General features: G+C 37.5%; 1 protein-coding gene and 1 long non-coding RNA gene across 3 annotated transcripts in view; one reads left to right on the top strand and one right to left on the bottom strand.

Annotated features, from left to right (window-relative positions):
• TPST1 (tyrosylprotein sulfotransferase 1) overlaps positions 1–24217 on the top strand; it is a 141561-nt gene that overhangs the window by 30766 nt on the left and 86578 nt on the right. For both annotated transcript variants that reach the window (XM_072837608.1, XM_072837607.1), the window contains exon 2: positions 10384–11329. In XM_072837608.1, coding sequence (XP_072693709.1) covers positions 10485–11329 — 845 coding nt within the window. In that variant the 5' untranslated portion in view covers positions 10384–10484. The remainder of the gene's footprint in view (positions 1–10383; positions 11330–24217) is intronic.
• Positions 18063–22613, bottom strand: LOC140639134 (uncharacterized). The gene is made up of 3 exons (XR_012035982.1): positions 22054–22613; positions 21079–21145; positions 18063–18541 (listed from the first exon to the last, which is right to left on the bottom strand). It is a non-coding gene; the product is annotated as an uncharacterized lncRNA (long non-coding RNA).

Below are 24217 nucleotides of genomic sequence, written 5' to 3'. Positions count from 1 at the left end.
AAGAGCACAAACTTCAATAACATAACAAAGGATGTATGGATAGGCCTGTTTTCTAAGTACAGGTGTGTAACCTTGTGGCTGCCTTTCTATATAATGACAGAGCTTCCCTTTCTGAATATTTGTCCTAACCCTAAAGAGAAGGAATCCACTCACCCCTGCTCCGGGATTCACTGGTTTGGAAGTTACTCTTCATGATCTCCTTATTTGCTGCAGTTTCATTTGTGAGACAACTCCACTTGGTGTAGTCTTTACCTATAACTCAGCAAGGAGCAAACTCACAGTTTGATTTTACAACCTTTCAGGAACACCTGGGTGGTTCAGCAGTTGAGCGTCTTCCTTCCGCTCAGGGCGTGATCCTGGCTCCGGACATGATCCTGGGCGTTTTACATCGGGCTCCCTGCATGGAGCCTACTTCTCCCTCTGCCTGTATGTCTCTCATGAATAAATAAATAAAATCTTAAGAAAAAAAACTTTCAGGGGGATCCCTGGGTGGCTCAGAGGTTTCGCGCCTGCCCTTGGCCCAGGGCGCGATCCTGGAGTCCCAGGATCGAGTCCCGCGTCGGGCTCCTGGCATGGAGCCTGCTTCTCCCTCTGCTTGTCTCTCTCTCTCTCTATCATAAATAAATAAAAAAATAAATCTTTAAAAAAAAAAAAACAAAAAAACTTTCAGTAAAGTATTATGCAGCCATTAAAATGATGATTTTAGAAGTATATTTCTGGATACAGAAATATGTCAATATGTTTCCAGTTTTTGTCTTTTTATGTATTTCCTGAGGATTTGGGATATTTTAATGCAAAGTTATCAGATACTATTTATTGGTTGCTACTATAGTGACTTAATGGCTTCGTCATGTTAGCTTTTGATTGGTGAATATTTTGTATCTGATATGTGCTTGGGGAAAATTTCAGAGAGGTTATCTGTTATCTTGTTTTTGTACAATTGAATTTTAAATTGTTGCTCAGGTAAGTTTTGGAAGAAGACTCGTTTAAATATGTGATAACATATTGAATTCTGACATGTATCAGAGGTTGGCAAGTTAAATGTAGTTTAAAATACATAGAGTACTAAATTTTACCAAACAGCGTTGCCATTTTAGAGTGATTTCTTAGTGATTGCTGCTCTTCTCTCATACAACATGCATTATGCATCCTCTACCCCGCAAACAGATGGAATATGCTAGAGGAATCATTTCTGTATAACTATTTAAAATGAAACCAACCATTATTAGAGTTAATTGCATCCCTTCTATTTGCTTCACTAAGTAAGTTTTATTTGCATTTTTCAGACTTAAATTAATTTTTATTTCATCTCAGTGTTCATAAAATGGAAAACATGAGATAATTTTTCTAGGATCATTTCTCTGCTCCTCTTAGTAAAACTCATTATTTAATGTATTCCTATTATCACTGAATTTATCACTGCTAAATACTATTTGATCAGAAACATTAATTGGAAAATTTAGAGTTATAAACTCTGCTGTTTTGGGCCTTCAGTCATCTGACTTAGCCATCCTTCATGTTTTCTCTCAAATTTCTCTTGACTTAATTTTTTTTAAAGATTATCATATAGTATGATATATGATAGTATAGTATTATTTTGGTGCATAGTTCTGTGAATTTTATTCTTCTTATTTTTTAAAAGACATTATTTATTTATTTGAGAGAGAGAGGGAAGAAAAGAGAGCAGGGCGAAGGGGCAGAGGGAGAAGCAGGCTCTGAAGGGGGCTCCATCCCAGGCCTCCAGGATCATAACCTGAGCTGAAGACAGATACTTAACTGACTGAGCCACCCAGGTGCCCAGTTCTGTGAATTTTAATATATATATTGATTTGTGTAATGACTACCACACACAATCAGGACACAGAATAGTTCCATCATCCCAGAAAACTATTGTGTTATATCCCTTTAAAGTTAGTCTCCTGGCACCCAGTGATCTGTAGTGTTGCCTTTTTGAGAATATTTTATGAATAGAATTATTTTGAGATTGACTTCTTTCATTCGGTATACATAATGTCTTTGGGGTTCATCCAAGTTGTTGTTTTATTGCAGAGTAGTATTCAATGGATTTACTACAGTATATCAGTTTTACACTTGAAGGACATTGTATTTTTATTTTTTGGTGGTTCTGAATAGAGCTGCTATAGATATATATGTGCAGGTTTTGTGTGAACATAGATTTCCCTTCTCTAGGATAAATGTTGGCATTTGTGGTAAGTATATGTTTACTTTATTAGAATCCACCAAACACTTTTTCAAATGTATCATTGTGCATTCCCAGAAGTGTGTGAGAGTCCAGTTACTTCTCCTCAGCAGCACTTGGTATTGTCAGTGTTTTTTATTTCAGCCATTCTAGTAATGCGTGGTGTGGTGGTGGTGTTTTTTTAAAAAAAATATATATATATTATTATTATTTTTAAATATTTTATTTATTCATGAGAGACACAGAGAGAGAGAGAGGTAGAGACGCAGGCAGAGGGAGAAGCAGGCTCCATGCAGGGAGCCCGACGTGGGACTCGATCCCGGGTCTCCAGGGTCACGCCCTGGACTGAAGGCGGCGCTAAACCGCGGAGCCACCCAGGCTGCCCTAAAAATAATATTATTGAGATATAAGCCACATGTCAAAAAATTCTCCACAATCTAGGTTTAGGACATTTTCATCACCTCAAAAAGCAACTATATAGTAGTCACTTTCATTTTACCTTTCTCTTTAGCTCCAGGCAACTACTACTTTTTCTGTCTCTCCAGATTTGCCTATTTTGGACATTTCATATAAATGGAATCACATAATATGTGATCATTTATGAGTTGCTTTTAATCAGCATAATGTTTTCAAGGTCTGTCTTCAATTGTATATTAGTATTTCACTCCTTTTATGGCTGGATAATACTCCTTTTGGATATACCATATTTTGTTTATCCATCTGTCAGTTGGTGGACATTTGGGTTGTTGCTGTTTTTTAGCTGTAATGATGCTGTGAGCATTAGTGTACGAGTTTTTCTATGAGCACATGTTTTTAATTCTCTTGGGTAGAATTGCTGGATCATATGTTAGTTCTACATTTAACCTTCTGAGGAACTGCTAAACTTTTCTAAAGTGGCTGCACCATTTTATAGTCCTACCCACCAGCATTATACGAGGGTTCCAATTTCTCCACATATTCATCAACACTTGTTATTACCTTTTTTTTTTTTTTTTTTTTGTAGCCATCTAGTGGGTATGAAGTGGTTTGGATTTGCATTTTCCTGAAGTGTAATGATATTGAACATCTCATGTGCATGTTAACTATTTGTATATCTTCTTTGGAGAATTGTCTATACACATTTTTTGCCCATTTTTTATTGGGTTATTTGTGTTTTATTGTTGAATTGTAATAGCTCTTTATATATTCTGGCTGCAGGTCCCTTATCAGACATATGATTTGTAAATATTTTCTCCAATTTTTGATTTGTTTTTCACTTTCAGGATGGTGTTCTTTGAAGCACAAATGTTTTTAATTTTGATAAAGTCTAATTTATCTGTTTTTAACTTGTCTATAATACATTTTTTGGTCTTTTATCTAAGATACCATGGCCACAAAGATTTACACCCCCGTTTTCCTCTCAGTTTTATAGTTTTAGCTCTTATATTAGGTCTCTAGTTCACTTTTAGTAAAGTTTTGTGAGCAGGTATTCAACTTCATTCTTTTACGTGTGGATTATCCAGTTGCCCCAGCAACATTTGTAACAAAGGGTGCTCTTCCCTCACTTGGTTGTTTCAGTACCCTGTCAAAAATCAATTGACCACATCAAAAGATGCTCCACATCACTAATCATCAGGGAATTGTGTTGGACTGGCGAGACTGGGGATCTCAAAATGGCTTACCCAAGGCCAGGAACCCCCCAATAATGCCGCCTTGCCCCAACCCACCAACGCCACCTTGCCTTGCCGCCCTACCTAACTTAGCTTACAAAGACCTATAACCCTTGCCCTAATGGGAATGCCGCCCTGCCCCCATACCCCCCCCAAAAAAAAAACTCTTTATAAACCTGCCCTGCCTTTTGCCTGGGTGCGACTTACCTGAAGCTCTCCGAGTCAGGGAACCTCGCCTGGGAGCGCTTCCCATTAAAGCACTCTCGAACCTACCGCCTGGCTCTGCTGTCTTTAATTTTCTCTGCCGATCATTAAAAGAAAACCTAACAAATTGCAAATCAAAACTACAATGAGATATCAGATATCATGTCACACCTGTCAGAATGGTTAAAATAAAAAAATACAAGAAAACAACAAGTGTTGTTGACAATGTGGACAAAAAGGAACCCTGTGGATTGTTGGTAGGAATGCAAATTGGTGCAGCCACTGTGGAAAATAGTGTGGAGGTTCCTCAAAAAGTTAAAAATAGAACTACCGTAGGACCCAGTAATCACATTACTGGATTAATCCCAAATTACAAAAACATCAATTCAAAGGGATATATGCACTCCTATGTTTATAGCAGTGATATTCACAGTAGCCAAGATACAGAGGCAGCCCAGTGGCCATTGATAGATGCAAATAAAGAAGTGGTGTATATATGTTTGTATATATCCATACAATGGAATATTACTCAACCATAAAAAGAATGCAATTTTGCCATTTGCAACAACATGGATGGAGCTAGAGTATAATGCTAAGTGAAATAAATCAGAGAAAAATAGATATCAAATGATTTCACTTGTATGTGTAATTTAAGAAGCAAAACAAATGAACAAAGGAAAAAGAGAAACCAAGAAACAGACTCAACTACAGAGAACAAACTGATGGTCACCAGAGGGTGGGTGGGCAGGTGGGGAAGCGTGAAATAGGTGATGAGGATTAAAGACTACGCTTACCATGATGAGCACTGAGTAATGTGTAGAATGATTGAATCCCTGTATTGTACCCTTGAAACTAACATAACACTGTGTAAACTATACTGGAATTAAAGTTAAAAACTTAATTTAAAAAAGGAAAGAAAAGAAAACTCAATTGACCATAAATATAAGGGTATGTTTCTGGATTTGTAATGCTAGTCCATTCATTTGTATGCTTGTTTTTATGCCTGTACTACACTGTTTTCATTACTGTAGTTTATTATTATTATTTTTTTATTTTAAATTTATTCATGAGAGTCACACAGAGAGAGGCAGAGACATAGGCAGAGGGAGAAGCAGGTTCCATGCAGGCAGCCTGATGTGGGACTTGATCCCGGGACTCCAGGACCATGCCCTGAGCCACCTAGGCATCCCGCATTACTGTAGCTTTGTAAGTTTTGAGATTGAGAATTGTAAATATTCTAGCACTGTTCTTTTTCAAGATGGTTTTGGCCAGAATGAGGTTGTATAAACCTAAAGAGGATTAAGTAACTCCCTGCTTAAAATCTTTAAATCAGTCACATCTGTCATAAAATTTCATATCCCTAAACTGATCCACAAGATTTACCATCTGACCCCTGCCCATCTTTCCAGTTTCATAATTCACTCACTTTTCCTCTTGTTCATTGCTTTAACCCTGCTCCCTGAAAGCTTTAAAAATGCCTTTCCATTGCAGGACTTTTGCATATCCACTTACTTTTGCTTAGAATGCTCATCTCTTCACTTTACATAATTCCTATTCACTGTTCAGATCTCTACCTAAATGTCATTTTTTTCCCTAAATATTTTATTTGTTTATTCATATGAGAGACACAGAGAGAGGCAGAGACACAGGCAGAGAGAGAAGAAGCAGGCTCCATATGGAGAGCCTCATGCGGGAGTTGATCCCAGAACTCCGGGATCATGACCTGAGCTGAGGATAAATTCTCAACCACCGAGCCACCCAGGTGCCCCCTAAATGTCATTTTTTAAGATAGGCTGACCCTATTATTTAAAAAAATATTTGTTTTTCTTTTCCCACTTAGAAAAGTAACAAATGTTTATTATAGCAAGTTTGAAAAATAAAGAATGATGGCTATAAGGAAACCAGAGGATAAGCATTTATAGTGTGGTAAAGACATCTGATACCAGGTTGTCATTTGATCCTTTGGTTCTTATTTTCTTTTTCTGTTTGAAAGCCTACAGAAGTATTTTCTTTACATTTAAAATTAAAGTATATTTGAAATTGCCAGAATGTATCTAGATTGGTTTATTGTCATTTATTTTGCTTGAAAATGTAGGTCCTCACATCTATAGATACATTTTTTTTCCATTTTAGCAATGTTTTCTTTGTGCTTGTAATATAGTTTTACTTTTTTTTCCACCAAAGAAAAGAGTAACCAAAATGTTGTTATTCTAGGGTTAATTCTTAGTTTTATATATATTATATAGTCCGTTCTATATATTACTCTTTTCACTCTGTTGTTTTCTTTTCTTACCACCTGCCCCCTTTTATTTATTTTTTATTTATTTTTTATAAATAAACCTTTAAGATTTATTTTTTTTAATTTTTATTATTTATTTATTCATGAAAGACAGAGAGAGAGAAAGAGAGAGAGAGAGAGAGAGGCAGAGACACACGCAGAGGGAGAAGCAGGCTCTATGCAGGAAGCCTGATGTGGGACTTGATCCCGTGTCTCCAGGATCACGCCCTGGGCTGAAGGAGGCGCTAAACCGCTGAGCCACCCGGGCTGCCCTATTTATTTATTTATTTGTTTGTTTGTTTATTTATTTATTTATTTATTTATTTATGATAGAGAGAGAGAGAGAGAGGCAGGGACAGGAGGAGGGAGAAGCAGGCTCCATGCCAAGAGCCCGATGCAGGACTTGATCCTGGGACTTCAGGATCGCGCCCTGGGCTGAAGGAGGCTCTAAAACCGCTGAGCCACCCAGGGATCCCCTCACCTGCCCCCTTTTAAATTGAATACTGGTATAATAACATCTTAAGTGTGTCTTCTATATCATGGATACAGATTTCTGCATTGATATTTCAGTGCTATGTTGCTACCAATGTTCATTTTTGCTTGTTTTTGAGAGAGAATGTAGGGGTGGGTGGAGAGGAGAGGGAGAGAATCTTAAGCCGGCTCTATACCCAAAGTGGAGCCAATGCAGGGCTTGATCTCACAAACCTAAGATCGTGACCTGAACTGAAATTGAGTCGGACACCTAACCGACTGAGCTACCCAGGCACTCCACAATGTTCTTAATCAGTGCTTTTTTCTTTGCAGTTTTTTCTTATTAAGCTGATCTTTTAATCTTAACCTATTCTCCCTTTGTGGTTCTTTGTTGCAGCTTTTACAGTACATTGGCTGGCACAGTAATACATGTTGAAATATGCAACTAAAGGAATTAATACATGAGTAAACAAAAACCAAATCTTGGTATATCCTACTGAGATGATCAAAATATTTTTCTAGGAAAGCATTATTTATTTATTTATTATTTATTTATTTATTTAAAGATTTTATTTATTTATTCATAGAGAGAGAGAGAGAGAGGCAGAGACACAGGCAGAGGGAGAAGCAGGCTCCATGTGGGGAGTCTGATGCATGACTCGATCCTGGGACTCCAGGATCACGACCTCGGCTGCAGGCAGCGCTAAACCACTGCACCACTGGGGCTGCCCAGGAAAGCATTCTTTAAAAAAAAAACTCAAATCAAAGAACACCAGTTGTGTTGAGGTATAACTTATATACCATAAGATTTCCCATTGTATGGGTCCAATTCAGTGTTTTTAAGTATATTTTATAGAGTTGTGTAACTATCACAACAGTCCAGTTTTAGAACATTTCCATTACTGCAAAAAGTCACTGCATACCTATTTATCATTAAATTCCTGCTTCCACATCCTGCTTTCTATCTCTATAAATTTGCCTTGTATGGACATTCCATATAAATGTATGCTGATGCAGCTGCTCAGATATACATACACACAATTGTTTCCATTTTTAAGCATGGCTTTCTAGGGGTTGCCTTCCTGTCAGCATAGCTTAGTGGACAGTGGTTGTGCTCAAACATCTAAGGCAGTACAACTTTTCATCTGCCAGTGGATCTACATGTGTGTAGGGGAGCACATTCAAAGTTCAGGGCATTTAAAAAATCCACACTGGCATTTACTTTCATTTCTTTCATGTCTTCTTTTTGCCTCCATGTACCTCTGAGATGGCAGTGAGCTTGCCAATCATGACTACAGCCTGAGACTGCTAGAGCTGTTCATCCTCCTTGCTCACCTGCCACCTGGAACATCGTTTATACTAAAAGCACAGCTGAGCATGTGTGCTATTCATCACTCCAAAATGAGTGAGCTCCCTTTGATCTTGGCAGCAAAGCCACCAGTCTTCATAGTTTGCCCTGTCTTGCCTTGCTCTGCAGAACCTCTGTCTTGCTGAGTGGGTGAATGGTGGAGTAGAAATAGTCTTGGGCAAGAATGCCAGACTCTCATTGTTCTTACTCAACATTCAGAAGTTTTTCAAACATAAATGTCACTTAGATTGTTGTATTTCTTTGGTTGATTTCCAGAGGACTGACAGGGTTTTTGTGTGTGTGTATGTGTCAGTTTCATCCTGCTTTGTTTTTGAGAATTGCATACTTTCTCACTAGTCCATAGCTTAGTGTTCTGCCTCTTAGAAGGTATTTATTTTTTAACATAGCAAATCATTTCCCCAGGTAGACTTACTATGAGTCAGGAGACATAAAGAAGGGAGAATTTTTAAGGAATTAGCTCATATGGTTGAGGTGCTGGCACTTTTAAAATCCATAGAACAGTTCAGCAGGTTGATGTTAAGTTAACCTTGAGTCCAAATTCTGCAGGGTAGAAGCCTGGAAATTCAGATAGAGTTTCTGTGTTGCTGTCTTGAAAATCATTCCTTTTTCTTCAGGAAACCTGTCTTTTCTCTTAAGGACCTCAGTTGTTGAATGAGGCCCACTCATATTATGGAGAGTAATCTGCTTTAATCAGAGTCTGTTTGTTTGTTTATTAATCAAATCTAAAAAATGCCTTTACAGCAACATCTAGACCAAACTAGCGTTTGGTGTTTGACCAAACACTGGGCACCATAGCCCAGCCAAGTTGACACATCAAATTAGCCATCCCACCTCCCCACGTGCTCTCCAGTCTGAGGCGCTGGCTTCGTTTGGTACCCCCAAACGTACCCCCAAGGATACTTTTTTTAGTCTAGGTGTAGTCTGACTGCTGTCTGCTTTGTAATATGTATCCTTGCTCTAGCTAAACTAGTGTGTTCATAATATGTGTGTTTTACATACACATATACTAGGTATATTTTACATAGTGTATATATGTTTTACATGGATGCCCTTGCTTCTACATCTACATCTTTGGGTATAGTGTATCTTCAGGTTAGAAAACTCTGTGTCTAAATCTTATCTGTCCTTCTGAAAGCTAGATCTCTCTCTCTCTCTCTCTCTCACACACACACACGCGCAAAATTGTCTTCACACTATTTACCAGCTCTCCTGAATTACTTTTTGTCATCTAAATGTGCTGCGTTCTATTATGTCATTGTGTTTTTGCACACAAGTTCTTGCTGCTTAGAGTACCTTTCCCTCTTATTTTTCTGTAAGGCTTTTATAGCTTTCTCTGGTAGACTTATGTGTTTCTTTTCATTATACTTTCATTGTCCTGTTGGCTTATTTCTACTAAGGCACTGATTGCATTTTGTCATTGTTTGCATATCTGTCCAGGAGACTTTGTTTCCTGAGAGCAGGGGTCACTGCACTGCTATCTTTTTCAAAGCATATCTTTAGCCAAACCCAAGTATCTGGCCTATAGTATCTAAGTAAATACTTTGTGGGATAAATAAACTGAATCATTGTTAAAGTTTTGGAAGTGGGCAGCCCGGGTGGCGCAGCGGTTTAGCGCTGCCTGCAGCCCGAGGTGTGATCCTGGAGACCTGGGATCGAGTCCCACATCGGGCTTCCTGCATGGAGCCTGCTTCTCCCTCTGCCTGTGTCTCTGCCTCTTTCTCGCTCTCTCTGAATGAATGAATGAATGAATAAATAATAAATAAATAAATCTTAAAAAAAATACAATAAAATAAAGTTTAAGAAGTGTATTTCTTCTGTAATTTCTCTTTAGAGTAGATTGTGGAAATAATGACTTCTTAGGGGTGAAGCAAATCTAAATATCAGAGATGAGCCTTGGGTTAAACTCCAAACATAGTTAGGCATATTAAGTATTTGCATGATTCGCTGACAGAAATAGTTTTATTTTTCCATTTTGTTCGGAGGTAGCTTCAGAGTTGTTACATTAAGAAAAGCCATTTCTGATTAGAAATGATTTATCTTTGCTTGCATTTGAGTATACTTGTGTTCTAACAATACCACAGCATTTAAGACTGCTTCAGCTTCCTTCTCACTAAATGTAATGGTGATCATTGATGACTAATTTATAAACAATCTTTTTTTTTTTAAACAATCCTGATGTGATGATAAAATAACTTTTTCCTTTTCCCATTAGATGTTGATCCTCTTTCTGAAGTAGAATCTCCATGGCCTGAATATTTTCTGAAAATTATTTTGAGCAGACTATCTGTTTAATAACAAGATAACCACATCAAGATGGTTGGAAAGCTGAAGCAGAACTTACTATTGGCATGTCTGGTGATTAGTTCTGTGACTGTGTTTTACTTGGGCCAACACGCCATGGAATGCCATCACCGAATAGAAGAACGAAGCCAGCCCCTCAGATTGGAGAGCACAAAGACCACTGTGCGAACTGGCCTGGACATCAAAGCCAATAAAACCTTTGCCTATCACAAAGATATGCCTTTAATATTTATTGGAGGTGTGCCTCGGAGTGGAACCACACTCATGAGGGCCATGCTAGATGCACACCCCGATATTCGCTGTGGAGAGGAAACCAGGGTCATTCCCCGAATCCTGGCCCTGAAACAGATGTGGTCACGGTCAAGTAAAGAGAAAATACGTTTGGATGAGGCTGGTGTCACCGATGAAGTGCTAGATTCTGCCATGCAAGCCTTCCTACTAGAAATTATTGTGAAGCATGGGGAGCCAGCTCCTTATTTATGTAATAAAGATCCCTTTGCCCTGAAATCCTTAACTTACCTTGCTAGGTTATTCCCCAATGCCAAATTTCTCCTGATGGTCCGAGATGGCCGGGCATCAGTACATTCAATGATTTCTCGGAAAGTTACCATAGCTGGGTTTGACCTGAACAGCTATCGAGACTGTTTGACTAAGTGGAATCGTGCCATAGAGACCATGTATAACCAGTGTATGGAGGTTGGTTATAAAAAATGCATGTTAGTTCACTATGAACAACTTGTCTTGCATCCTGAACGATGGATGAGAACGCTCTTGAAATTCCTTCATATTCCATGGAACCACTCAGTGTTACACCATGAGGAGATGATTGGGAAAGCTGGAGGAGTATCTCTGTCAAAGTGAGTAGATACTATTTTTCCCACCTACATAAAGGTATGTGCATAAACTACAGGTCTTTTTTGGGAAGAGATGTGGCTTCATCAGTAAGTTTTTAAAAAAATTCTCTAGCCAGTTCATTTATTTAATTCATTTGTATGTTTATGAATTGTGGTCCTTATTATCTTTTTGATGGAAGCACACCCAATTTATAGCAGTGAAAGGTCTTTTTTCACAGATGTCAGGTTTTAAGGTCTATCATTCAATTTTAGTGACTCCTGATTTCTAATTTCTAGATATTTTTCTAGATAAGGACTTTTGTGTGGATTAAAGTTAATATGAGGAGAAATATCTAACATGTTGGTGAATAGTGAATTCTAAGCATTTAGGAATTTTTAATGATAGAGAAAAATAAAGACTAAGATTATCTAACCCAGTTCCTTCATTTTACAGATAGGAAGACTCAATCAGAAAGTAAAAAGGATTTACTCAAATTTAGATGGAAAAGTCAGAATTAGAATCCATGCCTTGGTCTCAGTGGGCTAGTGCTGTTTTCCATGGCATTTTATAACATGTGGTACTTCTTTTGTCATCTGATGGATCTTGGTTTTTATAAAAGGGTAGAGAACTCCACAATTGGAAGCTTAATCTGTAATCCACACAGGAAGTTCCTTAGATTCAAATACTTCTAAAACTATTGCATTTTCTCCCTTTCTTACAAAGTGTTGACTAGGGTACCCTGACTTGATCTGACACTTTGATTTGATGACTTATGTACCTTGAATAAGGATATAAACATGAAACTACTGTTGGGACGCCTGGGTGGCTCAGCGATTGAGCATCTGCTTTCGGCTCAGGGCGTGATCCCATGGTCCTGGGATTGAGTCCCACATCAGGCTCCCTGCGTGGAGCCTGCTTCTCCCTCTGCCTATGTCTCTGCCTGCCTCTCTCTCTGTGTCTCTCATGAATAAATAAATAAAATCTTAAAAAAAGAAAGAAAGAAACTACTGTTAAATTCAGGTAGTATCTTCTTATGGGGAAAAGTTAGTCTAAGTTTTATTTTCTTTTTCCATTTATAAGAGTAATATGTATCCCCTGTAAAAACAACAACAACAACAAAAAACAAAAGAAAAGAAAAAACAGTGTACTTGACACTGTTCGTATAGTGTACTGTTTGTACCCTGCTTCCTCCTATCAAGGGATTTCTTCTTGATTTCTTTTTTCAGTGTTTAGAACTTGTACAGTGAGTATTGATTCCTGATATAGATAATTTGAAAAGGACAGCTGCATTTCTATACTTAGCTTACAGGTATTGATTATAAATTATTAATGTATTATCACTCTGCTGGCTCTGGGTTATTTTAATTAATTCAAAGAGCCCTAGCTACTCTCATCACAGTTAATTGTTTTTTTCCAGATAATAGACCATAACTAATTTCTAATCCTAGGTAAGCATTTCACTCTATGTGTTTATATAGAGTTGGCCCACAGATTCTGATGTTAATTCCTTCTAGTAGTATAAAATAAGCCTGTTAGACCCCACAACCCCACCCCCACCCCCAGTCTCTCCAAGTATGGATTAAGGAGATATGTTCAAGGTAAATTTTGGTGGAAATCAGGAAAAGGTCATTTTACATATATAATTACTATGTTTAAGGCAAACATGAAGATAGGAAATTCATAGAAATTACAAATAAATGGATTTTAGAAGGGGAAGAGATATTACTTAGGTTTTAGGATACTTAGGTTTAGAATGGAGACCTAGTGAGGTTTCATGCTTTGTCAAGAATCACATGTAGCAGAACCATGACTAGAACTTTCAATGCTTATTCCAAGATTCTTGCTATTATATGAGCTTTTTAAAATTAAGGCATACCTATAAGTAAATGCACAGATACTTAGTGTACAATTTGATGAATGTTTACATCTATATACACTAGTATAATCACCATCCACATAAAAATATAGAAAATTACCAGCACCCAGGAAGCTACTTTATGCTGCTTCTCATTTAACATCTTTCTCAAACCAAAAGTAACCACTGACCTGACCTCTATCACCAGAGGGGCTATGACATCATATATGAAGTTCAGAAACAGTCTTGCTTGCGTTTGAACTTCATATAAATATAAGCATGCCTATTTACTATTTTTTGCCTGGCTTCTTCCATTTAACATTAGATCTACCCATAACGTTGTAAATAGCAGCAGTTGATTCTTTCTCATAAGTATGTAATATTCCAGTATATAAATAAAACACAATTTTTCCATTGTTTCATTGGTGGACATTTGATGTTTCTGGTTTGGGGCTATTGGATAAAGTTGGTAAGATCATTCCTGTATATTACTGTTAGTGGACAGAGTATTAATTTCTCTTGGGTATATACTAATGAGTAGAATCACCGGATCATAAGATATGTATCTTTATATGTCTTTAACAGATACTTGTTTTCCACATTGTCTGTACCATTAATGTATGGCTATACCATATAGGAACGTGTTCTAGCTGGTTTGCATCTTTGCCAACATTAGGTATTCAGAGTCCTTTTAATTTTTGGGTGGGTGCAAGTATGTTTTTAAACCTAAAAACAAAACAAAATAACATTTGAACTCTTGTTTGAAATAGATCTTCCCAGAGCTACATTGTTTGAGGCAGGTCTAATTTAGGCTGTACTGCCTCTTTTCAGACTGAGTCTCTGCTCTCAAAAAGAGTTAATTGGGAGATAAAGAGAGAAACATGGAATTATTCCATCAATAAGTACCAAGTTGTAAGTTTTCCATGTTAGCTGAGAGTCGTGACATAAGGTTTTCATGGCCCAGAGTCAATCATCCTGTGTGGTGTGCCTTCCTATGAACATTTTTATTTTGGGAAAATTGTTTAAAATAAGTATTTTAACACTAATTGTGGCATTATTTAGTACTAAAATACTGAAAATATTTAGGCAGTTTTGAAGGCTTGAAGATATCACCAGATAGCTCAGGATCATATGCAGAAATTGTTGAAGATAATGATAAAGAAAGTTGTCACAGTTCTCCTTGCCCTATTTTGTTAACTATGAAAATTAAACTTTGCTTTGCTTAGGAAATTTCAGTTATTTTCAGTCAAAGAGGTGCCTCTTGCCTTCCTAGTCAGTTCAGTTATAGTAGGAGCATAAGGTAATCACTTGCTAGCATATGTAAGCAAATTTTTTATGAAAGAATTTGGTAGAAGAAAGCATTCTTTCATTCCGGGGTGGCCTTGATTAGACTACTGTATATAAGCTAGGCTTTTTTAAAAAACTGAAAATAAAAGCAAAGTATTTAATGAGTAGGGAAGGGATGAAAACAGATTGCTTTGGCTGGCTAAGTTTAGCTCTGCATTAAGGTACAGCTATAGAATTTCATGTACAGTACTCTTGATGCTTTTAGTTAGTCATTTCAAGTTCAGTAGTAGAACTAGTTTCTCCAGTGATTGATGTTGTAATTTTGATGTTTTGAATACTCTGTTCTGTTTTAATAAATTATTCACCCATACTGTTCAACTTCTTATTAAATTGAGCTGTACTCTTGAATACAATGGCTCCAAAAAATGATATAGAACTCACTGAGCTCTTTATTTCTTTCAGACTAATAGCGTAGAAAAAAATTGAGGCATTTCTAAATGTCTTTTTGCCTTTATCTTTCAAGAAATGTTTGCATAGAAATGAGGGGGAGTGTGTTTTAAGGAAAACATCCCATACAAATAGGTGGATTCTAGTAGAATTCTCCAAATGATTGAAAAAGCAGTAGAATTTTGCTGATTAGGGAATGGTATCTACTACTTGAGTCTGCTTCTCAAATAATTTGAATACGAAATGGAAAAAATAAAGTTTGAGGCTATTTACATTAACTTTGTCTCATTATTGTGGAATTTTTGTGGAATTTGAGTCATTTCCATCTGGAACATTCAGGAAGTTACTGGAGTATATGGCATTGCTCCTGCTTTTAAACTCATTAAGGTACTGTGAAATTGCCTAGAACAAGTAAAAATCTTCAATAACAATAACAAAAAAGTATACCAATGTATACTTAAGGATGACTTAAATAAAGCTATAAACCTAGGATCAGTAAACAAGCTTACTAGGTGAAAAGAGCACTATAACACTAATGGTAAGTAACCCTTAAACAGAAGCAAGTACAAGAATCACAACTACAGTTCAGAGAGAAGTTATCTGCCCTTGGGGTAGAAAAAAGATATACACCTATTAAACACGAATAGGTTAGAAGGAAAAATATAGTAGCAGTGGCAAGTACAAGAGACCAAATAAGAATACAAAAATTAACACTCTGAAGCTTCTAGTAAGTAAAACAGAGAGAAAACTAGAAATCAGATCCAGAACAAAGAAAGTATTAAATAACAAAAATATAACTGACTACATTTTAAAGATCTAATTGGCTTTATTAATTCATGAATTAGGCAGTATCCCATCCAGCAAGTAGAGGGAGAGCCCCAAAGGACTACAGAAAATGGAAGATTTTTAAGGGTAGAGAATTAGTGGAACAAAAGGAAATTATTAGCAAAGAAACCTTTGTTTTAGGCAGGATTGCTCTCCTAAGGGGAATGGATGGAGTCTATCAGTAAATTTGCTAGTGCTGACTAGGAAATTCCCATGTTGACTGGTTAAAGGTTATATTTCAGGGAGTGGAATTTAGTCTGGAAATTTAAAAATTTTATAATATCTTATAGAATTAACAGAAGGATATAACAAAATATCCACTTGAAAATTTTCTGAAATTTAAGGATAGTGAGAATATTATGAGCAAGTTAAGAGAAAGACGATATTCATGCAAATTATCATCTCTACAGTGTATAAAATTAATAGCGTGCAAATTAGGATTATCTGAGCTCTACTAGACTAGCTTAGATTAAAATATCCCAGAAGAATTTTATAAATATTGCCTTTTTTGTTTTTGAAAAATTGTTTTGGGTTACTTATCCTTGTGAACATTGTAATTCTCGCTTCATAAACCTGGTTGTTAATCAGATATTGCCTAAGAGTGATGCTTTTGTAGTTGTGGAAATCACTGTTCTTCTATTACAAATTATAAGTAGCTGAGAATCCTTAGCTGGAGAAGGGTAATTGAATAAACAAGGAAAGAGGAGAGGAAAAATTGTATTTCAGAATGTGTTAGTGAAGAATGAGAAGAAGCAGAACAAGAACATAAATTAATAAAGCACAGTTTATACTTTTCTTAAAGAAGATGGCATCTGATGGCAAAAAAAACAGAAGCTGGGTGTTAGATCATTTATTAATTTAGATCAGGTATCTGCAAAAAAATAGAGACCCAAAATAAGCATGGTTTTAAACAAAATGGTGGCTGCTGTGTAAAAGAAAGCCGACCAAGCCTGGTTTAGAAGCTTTGCAGTCATCTAGCATTTAGGCTGCTTCCAGTTTCTGGCACCCATCAGCCCCGTGGTCTAAGATGGCGCTCCAGTCATATCATCTATGTCCTAAGTAGCAGGGTCAGGTTAGTCTGGACATTTAATATATTTTTAGGACATTTCCCATGAATTTCCTTCATTCTCTTATACTCCAGGTAGCCCTTCCTGCATTCTGCTGGCCATACCTTAGTCTAATGTCCATATATAAAAGGCTAGGAAAGGAACTCTTTATTCTAAGTGACCATGTGTCCAACTGAGAATTGATGTTTCTTTTACTAAGAGGTGTATATAGGCTGGATATTGGGATAAGCAGATAGCAGTCTCTGCTACTTCACTGAGTACACACTGTGTACTTTACATACTGTAAAGTCTCTGTCCTAAAGGTACACATGATCTAATGGAAGGCATAGATTTATATACAATACAATGTTAAGTATTATGGGAAACCAAGAAGAGGTAATCTAGGGTGTTCAGGAAGGCCTTCCTGGACAATGTGATATCAAACTGAGGAATAGAGCAGTGTTTTTTCACCTTGGCACTATTGACATTTTGGGCCAGATAATTCTTTGTTGTGGGGGCTGTCCTGTACGTTATGGAATGCTTAGCAGCATCCTTGGCTCTATAGATGCCAGTAGCAAATACCCTCCCCACTCCTGTGACAATCAAAATGCTTCCAGAGATGGTCAAATGCTCTCTCCCCTCCTGTTGAGAATCTGTTTTGTTTTCAAAGGAAATACATGGACAGGGCGCCTGCGTGGCTCAGTCGTTGATTAAGCAGTCGTTGATTAAGCATCTGATTCTTGATTTCAGCTCAGGTCTTGATCCCCGCCCCCCCCCATCAGGCTCTGCACTCAGCAAGGAGTCTGTTTGAGAGTCTCTCTTCCTCTACCTTTGCCCCTCTCCTCCACATGCTGACTCTCTCTAAAATAAATCTTAAAAAAAAAAGAAAAAATTGATTATCACATCCTCCAAAATTTATAGAAATGATAAAGTAGGGACCTGCCAAAAGGAGTGAATCTTGAATCCTGCAAGCCTCTTGGTAGGTCCTTTTAATTCATGATGTAAATTCAGGGGAGTCAGCCAATAAATTGTCTTCTTTTGCTTATAAAAAGCTGGGCCATAGTTAGATTTTCTTCTAGCCTGAAACAAAAGGTTGTTCTAAATTCCAAAGAAAGGTTAACACCCTTACCAGTGGCCTGAGAGATAAAGATGAAGGCATTATCTTTCCACGCCAGGGGCAGAGGAAAGGAGAAAGGATTTCATGTTCTGTTAATGTAGGCAGCAGTCTTGATCCATCGTCTTGGGCAGAAGCAGTCTGCCTTAACATAGGATACTTCTTCTCTTCGTCATAATTTTTTTATTAAGATTTTATTTATTATTCCTGAGAGACAGAGAGAGAGAGAGAGAGAGAGAGAGGCAGAGACACGGGTAGAGGGAGAAACAGGCTCCACGCAGGGAGCCCGAAGTGGGACTCCGATCCTGGATCTCCAGGATCAGGCCCCGGACTGAAGGCGGCTCTAAACCGCTGAGCCACCTGGGCTGCCCAGTTTGCAAAGTTTTTGATAAGGTTTGTATGAGCTGCCCAGTGAAGTGGAGGCCTCAACCCCTGGAGAATATATCCCAAGTTATATCCCAAGTGGGAAACACATTTTTTTAACAGTTTTGTTTTTATTTCCCCTCACTGTGAAGGCATCAGCCTGTGGCAGGGAAAGGTTTTAACCCATCTGGAAAACATACACACAATAACAAGGACGTATTGATAACCCATACGAAATGGCAGCTGAATAATATCTAGTTGTAGATCTTCAAAGGGTCCAGCGGGAGGAGATCTGAGGCTGCCAGAGACAAAAAACCGTTTTTTCAGGATGGGCCTGACAAGTCAGACATTACTAACGGACTATTTCCACAATTTTATAAAAGTTTCCCCACCAATGTCTATTTATAATTTGAGTCATCTTAAATGCACCATAGTGAGTGAAGAAATAATGCAAAAACTGAAAACATGGGTTTTGTCTGAGAATTAGGAAGAGCAAACAGCCATCTTGGTTTCCCATCGCTCTGACTACTCATTTATACGTTATTTATCCATCTTCATTTCTCTGATTCAGAAGCAGACTGTTGTTTTGTTGCAACCAGAGGCCATTTTTTTGCAGAAGCAGAATGGACTTTACCCACTTGTCACAGTCATTATAGAGTATACTGCTGTTGCTTTGCTTTAAAGTCAGCTTGATCACATATTGGAACTTCTTTCCAAAGATTTCTTTTCCACAGACTTTATAATTCTCTTTTTTTACATTCAGATTTTGTTCAGTTTTCCCTTTTTAAATAACCAGTTTCAAAAATAGGTAACTAAATAAATAACCGGTGTCATTTTAGGATAAAATTACTTCCTTTCCTTTCAGTAAAAATGTTATTTCTATTTTTCAGACTTTTTCTTAATCAAAACCACACATCCTATTTTACTTGCATGAAGACTTGTTTCCCTTATTATTTCCAGTAGTCTTAAATTATATTAGAATTCTTAATTCTTGGAAACCTTAATTTCTATGAAAGCCAGTAAATTAGCAATCGTGAACTGTTACACCAGCATTCTTTAGATTTGCAAACTTATTAATATATTTTATAATTTTTAGAAGGATTGCCTTTTTCTTTTTTATTTTTTTATTTTTTTTTTTGCCTTTTTCATTTTTCCAGCATAGCACTAACACTTCTAGATATCTTTTAGTTTCTCTGTAACAAGAAGCTTAAAGTAGTTAAACCTATGTTCAATAATTAATGTAGTATTTTATCTTATTTGGAAATGACCTGGTATTTAAAGAATTTAACTTATCATTTAACCTAATTTAGCAAAACTTTAAGATTTTAAGTAACCAAAAAGATTTGGGAAAACTATTTAAAGCAGACATAAATATTGCTGAGAATTATTTGTAAACTTTTTTCTTGTTTACATTTATTTACTTATTTTTTTTTTTTAATTTTTATTTATTTATGATAGTCACACACACAGAGAGAGAGAGAGGCAGAGACATAGGCAGAGGGAGAAGCAGGCTCCATGCACCGGGAGCCCGACGTGGGATTCAATCCTGGGTCTCCAGGATCGCGCCCTGGGCCAAAGGCAGGCGCCAAACCGTTGCGCCACCCAGGGATCCCTATTTACTTATTTTTAATATGTTTAGATTACTTACAAAACTTCATTAAACATTAGACAAAAGTCAGCCATTATCCCAAGCTATTGTATTTTTGTTGGTAGATCTTGTAAGAGAATATGAATTTATTTGGCTAATAAACTTAGGTAGAATAAGTTTTATATTTGGTATTGATAACTCTAAATACATCTGTTTTAATTAACCATCAACCTTAAATGAGCTTTTATATAGAATGTTTTTTTCAGATTAGGTGAACTTGAAAAACATACGGGTTAGTTCCTGTCTTTTTGAGAGTTTTAGAATGCCCAATCCTTATAAACACTTGTCTTCAAACCAACTAATTAGAGCCTTTCACAAATTAATTTAGCAATACTATCCAGAGGTAGCATAATACCTCACATTTATAACATATACACTAACAGATCAATGCAAAGACGTTATAGTTACTAATATTTGTGGAGAAGGTTCTTAAGATTTATATTTGTCCCTGAAATTAATTTTAAGAAGACTGCTAGAGCTTCTAAGAGCCCTTCTAGCAGTGTGCATTTTAAAAAGACCTTTTCCCCTTTTTTCTTCCTTTGAGCTGTATTTATAACACCAAGGGACTGAAAGAATTTAAGTTCTCCAAGATGGACATTGCTTTCCTACAACCAATAATTTGCAAGCCTTTTGAGATAAATAAGGGGTCTGGGGATTGGTGAAGGAATAGGTGAATTTTGAATTGCCTCTGGAGCTGACTTTTGTTTTGCAAAAGACGTGCAAGATTAAGACAGTTGCTTTTAATTTCTCAAAGAATTGGGTTGTAATTTAAATGACAACATATATTGATAAACCTACAACATTAGTCCAACTACGTTATCCTCAGTTGGTTTCTTTTCCTCTAGGTTACAGAATTTTAATTTTAAATATTTCTGACAGTATTGGAATAACCCCCCTTGGATATAAGATAGGTCCCAAAGAAGGAAAAGGATATTATCTTCCCAAAATCCAATCACTCCCATAAATAGCCTAAAGAAAGCCAACAGTTTACATGTCCCCAGGGAGGCAGAAAGCCAAGCCCAGTTGTGTAAGCAAGAAGACAATAGCTATCCAGGAGAGAGAAAGGATCAATAAACAATGAATTTGGATTTGGAAGGGAAGGGAAGAGATAAAGTGAAATTTTATTTTCCTCTTTCAACTGGGCACTACAGACATTCAGAAGAACAGATTTTGATAAGAATTTTTACCCTTCATTGGCCTCTGTCCCTTCTTCTGTGATCCCCTCTGAGGACTCTGGTATCTACCAGTTTCTCTCTGTTTAAAGAAATAATGTAACAGTTTACCAGAAAATTCCTCAGTTTTATCCCCTCTGGGAGGGGCCTATGTGGTGACCCTCTTTTGAAGGTAGATATGGGGTTATCTGTAAGGCCACTAATTTGGAAGACTTTTGTTTATAGTTGTGTGGTCTTTTCAGAGTGGAAAAAACAGTTCAGATTGAGGATTAGTAGAATGAGTACTCAGGAGGAAAGAGGGAGGTGTGGGAGTTATAATATCGTTTTAGGTTCCTCACATTAAATTTTTCTTTAGACTTTTGCAATGATTGCAGTGAAAACTACTTTAGAATTGTGGAACCTTTTGGAGACCTCTGTTGCCAATTAAAATAGGTATCCTGTTTAATTTGGGAACCCTTGTTTTCCAGGGCACTTCTTAGATGATCTTGTCTGATTGGAATGGCCCCCCATCACGGCCATTGTAATTGTAGGTGGTTTTTGGTAAAATTTTGCCATTTCTATATATATTCAATACACCCGGCTCCATTGTTTTTAGACATAAAATAAACAGGTGTGCCAGAAGGTGGTTATATTTGACTCTTTAGAATTCAAGGACCTCATCAGCTAAGCCTTTGCTACACAAAACCAGACAAACACGTGCACCTCAACATACCAGCAGTAATCAAAAGATGTCATTGTGGGCTGGCTGAGAGAAGGTCCTATGGCCACCAGCCCTAAATCAGCAGCATCTATTAAATGGGAGTTTCAGACTGGGTCTTTGGGGGAAGGAATTCCAATGTGGAATTGTGGACTGGGCTGTGAACAGCGACTAAAGACTGTGCTCCGTTGCCACTTGTCAATCTAGGCTGACCTGTTAACTCTGGACTGGAAAGCCAATTAGATCAGTAGGTTGAATACAAAAGAGCAGAATTCAGACCACAAAGGACTTACCAGTGGCCTTTAGAAATGGCAAGAGGGCAGCCCGGGTGGCTCAGTGGTTTAGCGCCGCCTTCAGCCCAGGGTGTGATCCTGGAATCCCGGGATTGAGTCCCACATCGGGCTCTCTGCATGGAGCCTGCTTCTCCCTCTGCCTGTGTCTCTGCCTCTCTCTCTCTCTCCTCTCTCTGTATTCTTATGAATAAATAAATAAATAAAATCTTAAAAAAAAAAAAAGAAATGACAAGAAAGACATTAACTCAAAGGGGTTTGCAGGGCGCCGTGCCCTTGTTTTTTCATTGTTCCTGAATGCTGTCAGAAATTTTCTTTAGATCCCACTGCTGCCACCAACGTTGTTAAAAAACAAAATTCAACTGCATAAATTTGAAGGTCCTATGGCTTTTTTAAAGGATTCGTGAATTGGACAGCATCCCATCTAGCAAGTCGAGGGGAAGTCCACTGAACTACATGAGAGGAAGGTTTTTAAAGGCAGAGAGAGGGCATGAAAAAAAGAAGAAAGGAATTTATTACACGGAAAGCATTGTTTAGACAAGGTTACCTTCCTCAGGGGAGTGGAAAGGGTTTCTCAGTAAAATCTTAGCATTGACAGGAAATTCTATGTTGACTGGTTAAAGGTTACATTCCTGGCAGATTGAAACTGCAATTAGATTAGGTATTAAGTCTTGGTTGGACACTATTTTGGGGCAGTGTTTAAAGATTTAAAAAATCTTTAAAAGATTTTTTAAAAAAAGATTTAAAATGTAATTATGTTTGAGAATGTATTTTTAAGATGAAGCATAGGGAAAATTGATTTTATAGAGTAATTTTTGTCAAAGAAAAGCCAAGTATATCATAGTTAGTAATACCTAGTGCCTATTCAGATATTATTGTCTTCTCCTTATTCTGAATTCAGAACATCATGGTGCTCTCCCTGTTCTGAATTAACTGACTAGTAAAGGATGATTTCATTATTTCTGAAACATTATGTTCCATCATTGCTCTGAATCATCTCATCAGATGTCAGCCATATATTAGAATCACTTCAAGGACTTTGAAAAAGCCCAGAGTTTGTTCGTTTGTTTTTAAGTAGGCTTCACACCCAGTGTGGAGCCCAACCTGGGCTTGAATTCATGAGCTTGATCCCCTGAGATCAAGAGCCCCAACATGGGGCTTAAACATTTGAGCCACCCAAGTGCCCCAAAGATACCAGTCTCTGATTCAGATCTGTGACAAGTCCAAGAATTTGCATTTGTAACAGATTCTTAGGTAATGCGTAATGTCCTGTTCTGCAGATTTCACTTTAAGAACTCCTGCCTCAGGGGATCCCTGGGTGGCTCAGTGGTTTGGCACCCGCCTTTGGCCCAGGGCGTGATCCTGGAGTCCCGGGATGGAGTCCCGGGATCCCGCATTGGCCTCCCAGCATGGAGCCTGCTTCTCCCTCTGCCTGTGTCTCTGCCTCTCTCCCTCTCTCTCTCTCTCTCTCATAAATAAATAAAAATAAAATCTTTGAAAAAAAAAAAAAAAAAAGAACTCCTGCCTCAGAGTCATGCTACCTCTTAATGTGTTGGCTTCATGTGCAAACTCTGACTTTTTCGCTTCTACTTCTCTGGGCCCCAACTGCCCTGAAGTAATTGTATCTACTCAAATATTCCATACAGCTCTTTGTATTGCTCCTTCTGCTTATAGTACATTTCACTCACTTCTTCATCTGAGCAACTCAGGTTGTATTGCAGTGTTCAGTTCAGATTTCCCTTCCTTGAAGACCTCCCTCTGTGCAGTTGATGTGGGAGAGCTTGGTTCTTGTCTCATGGAGTTGAAGAATGAATCTTCATTCATTGAAGAAGAGTGAGTAAAGCGATAGAAGTTTTTAAAGCAATGATACAGAGAAAGCTCTCATGTGAGAGGGACCCTGACAGGGTTGCCACTGAAGGTTTTTTGGCTGGTCTTTTATAGAGAACCTGACTAGGGAGATGACAGCCTTGAGATTTCTTGTGCTGTCTTGAGTGAATGACATGGCTGTTTTTGGGTCTGGTGAGTCTGTCTCTGTGATTATTTTGTAGCTGTCAAAGGAAGATAGTCCTTAACATTTGGGGCCAAGTGTCTGGATCTACTTCCTTATCTCTGGTTTTGTTGCGTCTTGGTGTCCTTGGGAGTTATGGGAGCCTGACTCTGGGGCCTT

Source organism: Canis lupus, chromosome 8 (assembly GCF_048164855.1).
Source record: "Canis lupus baileyi chromosome 8, mCanLup2.hap1, whole genome shotgun sequence".
NCBI classification, from domain to species: Eukaryota; Metazoa; Chordata; class Mammalia; order Carnivora; family Canidae; genus Canis; species Canis lupus.
Note: the sequence above shows the minus strand (reverse complement) of the source record. Positions and strands in the feature narration are given on the sequence as shown.